Source organism: Anabrus simplex, chromosome 1 (genome assembly GCF_040414725.1).
Source record: "Anabrus simplex isolate iqAnaSimp1 chromosome 1, ASM4041472v1, whole genome shotgun sequence".
NCBI lineage: Eukaryota > Metazoa > Arthropoda > Insecta > Orthoptera > Tettigoniidae > Anabrus > Anabrus simplex.
Window position 1 is genome coordinate 321,755,185 of NC_090265.1, and position 11,965 is coordinate 321,767,149.

An 11,965-nucleotide genomic window follows, 5' to 3' on the forward strand; every position below is an offset into this window, starting at 1 on the left:
AGCACACAGATCCATTAGGTAAAATAAATATTGGTGTTTACTGTTTGTTCATGGTAATTAAGATAAGTGATATTTATTTAAATTTTACATCGAGTGGCTCCACTGATGTGCGGTAGATTACATGTTCTAGGTTACGTAGGTTAGGTTTACTTTGTTTTGAATTTGGATTGGGAAAAATAGGAAATAATATTCCCTTTTCCGTTTAAATATCTGCAGTTTTGTTGGTAGAATACTTATAAAGACAGATTGTTATGTGGAGTTGTCCCAAAACATATCATACAAGTGGCTTTACGTTGCACCGACACAGGTAGGTCTTATGGCGACGATGGGATAGGAAAGGCCTAGGAGTTGGAAAGAAGCAGCCATGGCCTTAATTAAGGTATAGTCCCAGCATTTACCTGGTGTGAAAATGGGAAACCATGGAAAAATCATCTTCGGGGCTTCCGACAGTGGGATTCGAAACCACTATCTCCCGGATGCAAGCTCACAGCCGCGCGCCCCTAACCGCACAGACAACTCACCCGGTGTTCCAAAACAAAACTATACACCCTGTGTCATGTATATATTGAAGTAATGCACACATAAAACAAGAAACATCATATATACTTTTCGTATTAAGAACTTAAGTTAATGGATAAGATGATTCGAAAATCTCCTCACAATGTAAATTCACGTAGTGTGGGAAAAAATAGAGATGATTTATTATTTCCTAGCTAATGTGCCCATGCTTCGCTACGAAATGAGCAGGCCGCAGAGACCTGCGAACACTCCTCTGCCGCATTCCGTTAAGTTTACACACTGCTCATTCCAATCAGCGCCTCAGAAAATTGATCTAACTCCCCAGCCACTACCCGCCAATATTCAGGCAGGCTGTTTTACTCAGGACGCAGCAGTAATCCCATCTATCGGAGATGAGTGGCAATGGAAGAGACAAAGCACTCTATAACAAATAATTGTCGATCAATTTCATGAGCCTTCGATAATGTAGGCCTTCACATTTAGTTTTCTTCAAATCTGTGATATTAGGGCATGTAATGTAAAGAGAGTTCTTCCTTCATACCTGACTCCCTCTTGTCTTATTCTTCAAGCGATTGTTATTCTTCAAGGGATCGTTTCTTTAAGACTTTTTAAATCATTTTTAGTCATCCTCACAATTTCCCTTGTCGATATGATCCAATGACAATATGGTTTTACACCTTAAGACAGTCATGACAAAAACCATTGCCAGCTAACACGACTGAATATTTCCATGTTAGCAACGCTCGGTGTTGATATGGACTAAGCACCAAATGTCTAAATTCATGAATTCTGTTACAATAGTCAGCACGGTAAAACTGTATTAAGACATAAATGATCGTAAATTGTATTCTAGATTCTCTATAACTTTCCTTATGTAGGCCTAGTGCTTTTCGATAGGACCAATGACACCCTGATTCCACTCAAGTACTGACTAATTGTTTGAATCTTGTTTAGTCCTGGGTTCGAGTTTATCATCTTCTCTAACTTGCATTTAATCTTCTTTCCAAGTTCACCTGGAACAGAATACGTTGAAGTGATTCTTAATCACTATTACCTAGTCTGGCTCAATGGTTAAATGGTTAGCATACTTGCCTTTGGTCACAGGGGTCCCGGGTTCGATTCCCGGCAGGGTCGGAAATTTTAACCATCATTGGTTAATTTTGCAAGTACGTGGGCTGGGTGTATGTGTTGTTTTCATCATTTCATCCTCATCACGACGCGCAGGTCGCTTACGGGAGTCGAATCAAAAGACCTGCACCAGGCGAGCCGAACATGTCCTCGGACACTCCCGGCACTAAAAGCCATACGCCATTTCATTTTTATGCTGGGGAGTTGAATAACTTTTTTTTTAGCATGCCATTCCTCTGGTTCATAAACTTTCTGATAACTATTGGTATGTAACACACTGGTTCATCATAGTATTCCCGCTATTCGATCCCTACTCTGAGGCACTGATTGGAATGATCAGTATGAAAACTTAACAGTTTACAGGAAAGGAGTGTTCATGGCTGTCTGCGACCCGTTCATTCCATAGTGAAGCACGGGCACATCAGTTAGTAACATAGATAATTGAGAATTAAATTTAAGGCCTTCCCCTAAACTACCATTTCACTCAGCGTGAATAAAATTATTTAGAGCCTAGTTTTTAGTGCCTCATTTCCAGACTTTACATACCAATTTTCATTAAATTCTATTCAGCGATTTTCTCGTGATGCCCGTACATACACACAGACAGCAGAGATGACAAAAAATGAAAAAGTGCATTTCTTTGTTACTGTAGACACGACCGATACAAAAAAAAAAAAAAAAACCATTCCTTTTAAATTCTGAGCAATGTACATACAAAACCCTTATTTTATATATATATATATATATATATATAGATAGATTTGTCGCAAGATGAGAACACTTGCAAACTGTGGGCAGGAAGACTTAGGAGTAAGGAGACGAGATGCTTAACTAAGTGGTATGTTCCGAGCTGTCAATGGAGATATGGTATGGAATAACATTAGTACATGAAAAAGCTTGAGCAGAGCTTTTAAAAGTAGGAAAGATCATAATATGAAGATAAAGTTGTCATTCAAGAGGACAAATTGGAAAAAATATTCATTTATGGGTCAAGGAATAAGGGATTTGAATGAATTATCAAGGGAAATATTTAATAAATTGCCAAGTTCTTTGAAAATGTTTAAGAAAAAGCTAGGTAAACAACTGATAGGGAATCTGCCACCTGGACGACAATCCTAAATTCAACTCATTGATGATGATTGAACATGAAATACCGAAACGAAAATCTAAGGAAAAATATTAAACAAGTCAGAAAATACAAATTTACTATTGTTGTAATCCAAGGTTGAATATTGTTTTCAACGAATTAAGTTTGCATTCTTAATCACAAACGCTTATAACTCATCACTGCATCCTCAAACCTTGCCCTAAATACACTTTTGAAATTTCCATCCGCAGCAGTTGCTTTATATGATCTTCCAACTGTGAATGCCGTAACACCCCCTTCCCCCATGCCCAGTCTGGCAGACTGTGGAAAAACTATAAAATGTTGCAAACCATGCAATGTGCCAGCTAACGGTGAGGTACTTTGCCACTACTATCCTCTCTGGACCAGAAAGTGCTAATCCTACAAGCAACACCTTTCATAACAATCAGACACACTAGTCGTGCTCCGAATGCCATTACTCGGCACCACCCATACCCCAGCAGTTTCCATATTGTCGCAGCCATCGATGAGACTGGGACTAGGTGGAAGCTACACTTAGCTCTGGCCTGTGCCAAGAGATAGAAGCAAAAGTACTGCATGCATCAAGAAATGGCAACAAGCAGAGCAAGTAGACCTACCTACGTTATGATGATGATGATGATGATGATGATGATAAATCTCCAGTAAAACCCTAATTAGAGTACGGTTCCAATGTATGGGATCCACACTAGGATAGCTTGATATGAGAAATGGAAAAGACCCAAAGGAAAGCAGCACAATTTGGGTATAAGTTGACACTCCACCACCCAAAGTTTGTATCATTATAAGGAGGTGAAAATAATGCAAATCTTACGTGGAATTCCTTTTAGAGGAGAGATGTGTTCATTGCAATTTCTATGAACCCACCATCCCACCCCTAGAAGTACACTTACTTTTATAACCTAATAAGAAGCAGCACCCACCATAGTCCATGGCTAAAGTAGTTACTTGCATTCCTATTAGTCAACGCGAACAGCATGCGACATCATTGCCATACATGCTGATAATCAGATTGTCTTACCAACCCCGGCTGAATAAAAGCACAAACAAAAAACACCATGTAAAGGAAACAATGTGAAATACACTTCGCGACCCTAACCTGGGGGCTCACGCCGCAGGACCTCCTTTGCTTGCTCACAGTCCAATGGTTTTGGCACTAACCGGACTTAATCAACCCAATCCAATGGTTTTGACACGAGCCAAATCTAACCAATCCAGACCAATCGCTTTCTCGGTGATGTAAAACATAAATTAATTCATCATTTCCACACTGTCTAACATAGAATGCGCTGCTATCGCCCCACAGAAAGCTAAGGACCTAAAAGCCACTTTGCAGCCCTAACCTGGAAGCTTACGCCCCCAGAACCCCTCTGCTTGGTCACAGTCCAATGGTTTTGTCACTAACCAGACCAAACCAATCCAGACCAATCGCTTTGACAGCAGCCAGACCTAACCAATCCAGACCAATCGATTTGTCACTAGCTGGACCTAACCAAACCAGACCAATCGCTTTTCCACATCGTCCAATATAAAATGCGCTGCTATCAGTCCAATGTCGCTAGTCATAGTTGCCAAATGAGCAGATTGGCAGCACTGTTAGACTGCCCAAGCACATACGTACTCAGCGAGAAGACCGCAAGAAATAAACAAACCCGCGCACAGCTGAATGTAGCGAGTATTGGGTGGTGTGACGTCAACGACAGTGGATGGTATAATTGGGGAAAATATTAATTTATAGGAAGATGAATTAAATGTTTGTGATAAGTTTCCAAGTTTTTAAAAATCATTTCAGAAAAAAACTACATAAACAATTGATTGGGTATTTGTCACCTGGGCAACAGCCCTAAATGCAGATCAATTGATCAACTGATTGACAGAAATACCCTATCATCAGAATTGTTGAGGAATGTGAAAACAGGTTTGTTCCTTTAAAGGTGGTAAGGAATGGTATAAAGACCCACCTTATTATAATAGAGAAATAAAGAGACTAAGAAAGAGGTGCACATTGGAAAGAAATAGAGTTAGAAATGGCTGTGGAAATTTGCTTTTTTTTGCTATTTGTTTAACGTCGCACCGACACAGATAGGTCTTATGGCGACGATGGGATAGGAAAGGCCTAGGAAGTGGAAGGAAGCGGCCGTGGCCTTAATTAAGGTACAGTGCCGGCATTTGCCTGGTGTGAAAATGGGAAACCACAGGAAACCATCTTCAGGGCTGCCGACAGTGGGGCTCGAACCCACTATCTCCCGATTACTGGTTACTGGCCGGACTTAAGCGATTGCAGCTGTCGAGCTCGGTAGGCTGTAGAAGTAAGGAGAAATTGAAGGAACTTACTACGAAATTGAATCTAGCAAAGAAGGCAGCTAAGGATAACATGATGGCAAGCATAATTGGCTGTCATACAAATTTTAGTGAAAAATGGAAGGGTATGTATAGGTATTTTACGGCAGAAACAGGTTCCAAGAAGGACGTTCCAGGAATAATTAATGAACAAGGGAAGTGTGTATGTGAGGATCTTCAAAAGGCAGTAGTATTCAGTCAGCAGTATGTAAAGATTGTGGTTACAAGAATAATGTCCAGATAGAGGAGGAGACTAATGCTAAAAAACTATTAAAATTTACATATGATAACAATGACATTTACAATAAGATACAAAAGATGAAAACTAGAAAAGCAGCTGGAATTGATAAGATTTCTGGAGATATACTAAAGACAATGGATTGGGATATAGTACCATATCTGAAGTACTTATTTAATTATTGTTTGGTTGAAGGAGCTATACCAAATGAATGGAGAGTTGCTATAGTAGCCCCTGTGTTGCATGTAAACTTTGGGATGGCATTATTTCTGATTATATTAGACATGTTTGCAAAATTAATAACTGGTTCGATAGAAGGCAGTTCGGTTTCAGGAAAGGTTATTCCACTAAAGCTCAACTTGTAGGATTCCAGCAAGATATTGCAGATATCTTGGATTCAGGAGGTCAAATGGACTGTATCGTGATTGACCTGTCTAAAGCATTTGATAGGGTGGATCATGGGAGACTACTGGCAAAAATGAGTGCAATTGCACCAGACAAGAGAGTGAATGAATGGGTTGCTATATTTCTAGAAAACAGATCTCAGAGAATTAGAGTAGGCAAAGCTTTATCTGACCCTGTAATAATTAAGAGGGGAATTCCTCAAGGCAGTATTATTGGACCTTTATGTTTTCTTATATATATAAATGATATGAGTAAAGGAGTGGAATCAAAGGTAAGGCTTTTTGCAGATGATGTTATTCTGTATAGAGTAATAAATAAGTTACAAGATTGTGAGCAACTGCTACGTGACCTTGATAATGTTGTGAGATGGACAGCAGGCAATGGTATGTTAATAAACAGGGTTAAAGTCAGGTTGTGAGTTTCACAAATAGGAAAAGTCCTCTCAGTTTTAATTACTGCATTGATGGGGTGAAAGTTCCTTTTGGGGATCACTGTAAGTATCTAGGTGTTAATATAAGGAAATATCTTCATTGGGGTAATCACAAATGGAACTGTAAATAAAGAGTACAGATCTCTGCACATGGTTATGAAGGTGTTTAGGGGTTGTAGTAAGGATGTAAAGGAGAGGGCATATAAGTCTCAGGTAAGACCCCAACTAGAGTATGGTTCCAGTGTATGGGAACCTCACCACGATTACTTGATTCAGGAACTGGAAAAAATCCAAAGAAAAGCAGCTCGATTTGTTCTGGGTGATTTCCAACAAAAGAGTAGCATTACAAAAATGTTGCAAAGTTTGGGCTGCGAAGAACTGAGAGAAAGAAGACGAGCTGCTCGACGAAGTGGTATGTTACAATTACTAGTGATAAATATAATTTTTGTTCCGTATTGATGATAATTGATTGAAATTATAACAATAAGTTAATTTATCCACCTAATCAATGCAATAAATCTTGTCTTTGTTGGATTACATTGACATGTTAATTAAAATGGTACAGGTTTTGCCTTACATATTAGGCATCATCAGCCATGGGTTTAACCTTGATATAAAATCAGGCACCTGATTTACATATAAATAAGATAAAACTAATTTAAAAAAAGCCTTGAAGAGACTTTAAAGAAAATTGACATATGGTAAAAGACTAGTACAATGTTGGTTTTAAAGACAAAGCTATGAGTGAGAAATTTATAATTTGGGAGAGTATTTACAATAGTAACATTAAAATATTATTAATATGAGTAAAATGAATGAACCAACAGTCTGTTATAGACAAGTGGTAAAATTGCTGTAAATTGATGTTGACCGACTAGCGGTTGGAACTAGATAATAATGAAAATGATGATCGGAATCATATTTTTAAAACATAATCTTGATTAAAATAAAGTTGAGAGATGGTCAAGTGACCTGTGATAGTTTGTTTACGTAAGTTAAAAGTCCAAAGTCAATAGCATATGGTTCACCTTGATGAAGAAGTACGAGGTTGTCGTTGAAGGTTAATATACGATGTTTATATTGGACCTCTATGGACCATCTCATTTGATATGATGTTAAAACGTTGTTGAGAATATGGGTTTGTTGACAAGCTGGTCGAAAAGGCAATGTGACAGTAGAATGTAGCTAACGTGTTGAATGTTGAATTAGAAGTAAAATCATTTGACGTTGGTGAGGGTAACTTGTTATGTTATGAGCTAAAAGTTATTGACGACTGCCCTTTTAGCTCATAACATAAGTTACCCTCACCATCGTTAAATGATTTTACTTCTAATTCAACATTCAACACGTTAGCTACATTCTACTGTCACATTGCCTTTTCGACCAGCTTGTCAACAAACCCATATTCTCAACAACGTTTTAACATCAGATCAAATGAGATGGTCCATAGAGGTCCAATATAAAATCCAATATTAACCTTCAACGACAACCTCGTACTTCTTCATCAAGGTGAACCATATGCTATTGACTTTGGACTTTTAACTTACGTAAACAAACTATCACAGGTCACTTGACCACCTCTCAACTTTATTTTAATCAAGATTATGTTTTAAAAATATGATTCCGATCATCATTTTCATTATTATCTAGTTCCAACCGCTAGTCGGTCAACATCAATTTACAGCAATTTTACCACTTGTCTATAACAAACTATTGGTTTATTCATTTTACTCATATTAATAGTCTTTTAATGTTACTATTGTAAATACTTTCCCCAATTATGAACTTCTCACTCATAGCTTTGTCTTTAAAACCAACATTGTACTAGTCTTTTACCATATGTCAATTTTCTTTAAAGTCTCTTCAAGGCTTTTTATAAATTAGTTTTATCTTATTTATATGTAAATCAGGTGCCTGATTTTATTTCAAGGTTAAACCCATGGCTGATGATGCCTATATGTAAGGCGAAACCTGTACCATTTTAATTAACATGTCAATGTAATCCAACAAAGACAAGATTTATTGTATTGATTAGGTGGATAAATTAACTTATTGTTATTATTTCAATTAGGCCTAAGTGGTATGTTTTGAGCTGTCAACAGAGAGATGGTGTGGAATGACATTAGTAAACAAAAGTTCGAGTTGGCATCTTTAAAAGTAGGAAAGATCACAATATGAAGATAAAGTTGGAATTCAAGAGGACAAATTGGGGCAAATATTCATTTATAGTAAGGGGAGTTAGGGATTGGAATAACTTACCAAGGGAGATGTTCAATAAATTTCCAATTCTGTGGAAATCATTTAAGAAAAGGCTAGGAAAACAACAGATAGGGAATCTGCCACCTGGGTGACTGCCCTAAATGCAGATCGTTATTGATTTATTCATTGATTGATTGATTGAATTACTCCAGATAACCCTAAGCAAACTTGAGAACATTTCTTGAATCATTCTTATTTATCTGTCATTGATGTTGTACACACACATCCTATCTAAGAGTTACCTACAATAGTTGCTGCAACTCTCTGTAGAACAAACAACATGTAAATTCCAGTTTGAAGAGACTTGTCACAACTTCAAAATGCAAGTTATACCAAATATAATTAGAAACTTATAGATCTATATACTGATAGCTCTCCTTACTTCCTATATCAATAGAGATATGTCTCATGGACATAATAATATTCTGATAACTATTATTTAACTTACCTAACAGCATCGTCGCGTAAAAAGTTTAAGAAATACAGTACAAATTCTCCTCGGTTACAATTATAGTTGGCAAAAGCTGTATCACTGCTCGGCTGAAAGAAAATAAAAATATGATCAGAACCATTTTCTTACAAAATAACACATAATTCCTTCCTCTCACATAGGGGAATACAAAAAAAAAAAAAAAGGAAAGAAAGAAAGAAATGGAAAAAAAAAGAAAGAAAGAAAGAAAGAAAAAAAGAAAGCTACAAAACGTTCATGTTTTGTCACATCTCGTGCTCTGATTACATGTAACAGGATGCATCTCTATGTAACATTAAATTTTTGCATGAAAATGTCGGCCTCCATATCGTAATGGTTAGTGTTATTGGCTGCCGTCCTCAGGGGCCTGGGTTCAATTCCCGGTACCGCCAGAAATTTAAGACAGGCAGGAGGGCTGGTAAATGGTTGAAATGGTACATGCAGCTCACCTCCACTGGGGGTATACCTGAAAAGAGCTGCACCACTTCGGTATGAGGACTCGAGTTTACTTTATTGCATTAAAATGTTATTTTGATGGAAATTTTTAATGCTGTAATTTCAAATATGCCTACTAATGAGTAAGAGCTACTATATCATAATATAATAATTTCGTGTGGCTATTTCTAGCCGAGTGCAGCCCTTGTAAGGCAGAACCTCGGATGAGGGTGGGTGGCATCTGCCATGTGTAGGTAACTGCGTGTTATTGTGGTGGAGGATAGTGTTATGTGTGGTGTGAGAGTTGCAGGGATGTTGGGGACAGCACAAACACCCACCCCTCGGGCCATTGGAATTAACCAATGAAGGTTAAAATCCCTGATCCGGCCGGGAATCAAACCTGGGACCCTCTGAACAGTACACTGACCATTCAGCCAACAAGTTGGACACTATAGTCATTATATAACGGCACTTATTTTTCTACAAAATGGATGTCTAACTTCAAATTATTCCCTCCTCGATAAAATGCTGATTATGATGATTCAGGTGAAAATCATAATTGGATATAACCGGGATTCAGCATTCTGCGGGATATCAAACATTTAAAAATTATCTTTCATGGCGCTGTAATAACAAAATTTATAGCCTAGTAATAAGTTAGTAACAAAGATGATTTGAATAGGCCTATGAACATGGAATGGTTATAAAGCTTTGTATGGTAACGATACTGTGCTGGCTTGTTCTGTTTTGTTTTGGTTCAATGTTCCCTGGATGAAAATTTTGCCACCAAGATAATGCTGTAGTTATGTACAATCTTACAAGTACCTATACAATACAAGTTGAATCAGATTTGTCACTAAATATCCTTATAATATTCAGAACTTGCTTTCCTCTCTAGTTAGTGTCTTTATAGACAGCGGTCAATCAATGAGATGTCACTTATCATTGATGATCTGTCATCCAGGTGGCAGATTCCCTATGCGTTATTTACCTAGTTTTTTCTTAACTGGTCTTATGCGTCTAATTGTGGAGAAGTTTGAACAAAAATGAGAGTACATTTCTTTTCTCAATGGGTTCCGACTGCAAAGTAGATATAGATCTACCTTTTAGGTACACAGAATCAGAAAGTATCACAGGGTTGATGCAAATAGCAGACCACTTAAAGGAATTTCTACAATAATTATGGTATAAATAGGCCTACTTAGCTGTAATACAGAACTGGGAAACTGCATTGCTATACTGTATTTTAATTCCGTTAACAATAAGGAAGTGATGTGCAGGCCTAAAAGATACCATGATATGTAGCCTATTTTATTATAGGGTGTTGTTTTTTAAATACCTTACCAATGATTAAATACTGCTGTGCTGCTAAAAAAAATGTAAAATGATGTATCGTCAAATCATGAACACAGATAGTCATAACTGGTTTCTACATTACGTACTTAATGATCCTGTACACTACTTCAAATCAAATCAAAATCTCTTTATTTGCAAATGATGTGTCTACCTCGGTGGCAAATGGTACACTAAAATACATTATTGTCAAGCACTAAATATTAAATTAACAAGAGAAGAAAATTTTCCGATAATGCAATATTATACAATTTACGCTAACAATTTTTTCTATTAAACACACAGCTCATCCTTAATAAATTTATATTGTTTACAAAATTCTACTTATAATATCTACTGTACTGCTTACAAATATAGTCAACTGATATACAGTATGTGGAATTACTTCAAATGATACTATACAACTGGTACAAGATTAAACTTTACATTGCATTTATTTACTTCTTTTTTCTTTTTTTACCCATTCTGGAACCTAAGTAGTTGTACACGAGTCAAGGAGAACTTTACAAACATGGATTTAGCACCAGTGAGAAGGTAAACAGGCAATTTTGAAGGAACTCAAACTGACCAAATAATTGTCATTTCACTGAAATTTAGGGAGACCTAAGAACTTTTCTCTTCTATAAATGCTCACAGACTTCCAGCAGTTCACATTCTGAGACTCTCGTCTCTAACCCTAACAGGTATCGGTAATTTTACATCTGTGAACAGTATCGTACCTCGTCTTCCTGATTATTTTCAATATTCAAAATCAGAGTATTCCACCGTCTCATAACCTATAAAAGCACTGAAAACGACCTACAAGATATGTCTACGTAAATGTTACATGTATTATGTGCGTAATGTAAGAAAATCCCTTACAGAGGTATTTTGAGCTGTCACCCATGCCAGGAATTCAGTCCATTGAATTTTTCCACTAATTATTTGGCTTAATATATCCGCTGCCATCTTAAAAACACAACAATACAAAGAGTTTAAGAGGAAAAGAAACCAACACCTCTCCGGTTACCAACGATCATTTCCGTCCTGTTTGGTGAAGAAGAAAAAACCTACCTTCCTGCGGCACGCTGCACTCTTTGGACAGGAATAGAGGCAGTAACATTCAAGGTTCAAGTATCGTAATTCTAAACATTTCATCACTTGATTCGCATTATGATGTGAAATTCATTACTTTCAAAAATATTTGGCACATGCATCTTATACCACACAGTGGTTCAGTAGCGAATCACGGGCTGAAACACCGATGAACTTCTTTTGGAAGCG

At 37.2% G+C, this 11,965-nt stretch overlaps 1 protein-coding gene across 1 annotated transcript in view; it reads right to left on the reverse strand.

The window, feature by feature from the left end:
- dlt (codanin-1 like protein dlt) overlaps positions 1 to 11,719 on the reverse strand; it is a 157,421-nt gene extending 145,702 nt beyond the window's left edge. The window contains exons 1-2 of the mRNA XM_067142412.2: positions 11,564 to 11,719; positions 8,894 to 8,985 (exon numbers count right to left, since the gene is read on the reverse strand). Of these exons, the coding sequence (XP_066998513.2) occupies positions 8,894 to 8,985; positions 11,564 to 11,650 (179 nt within the window). The 5' untranslated portion in view covers positions 11,651 to 11,719. The remainder of the gene's footprint in view (positions 1 to 8,893; positions 8,986 to 11,563) is intronic.
- Between the last annotated feature and the right edge of the window lie 246 nt (positions 11,720 to 11,965).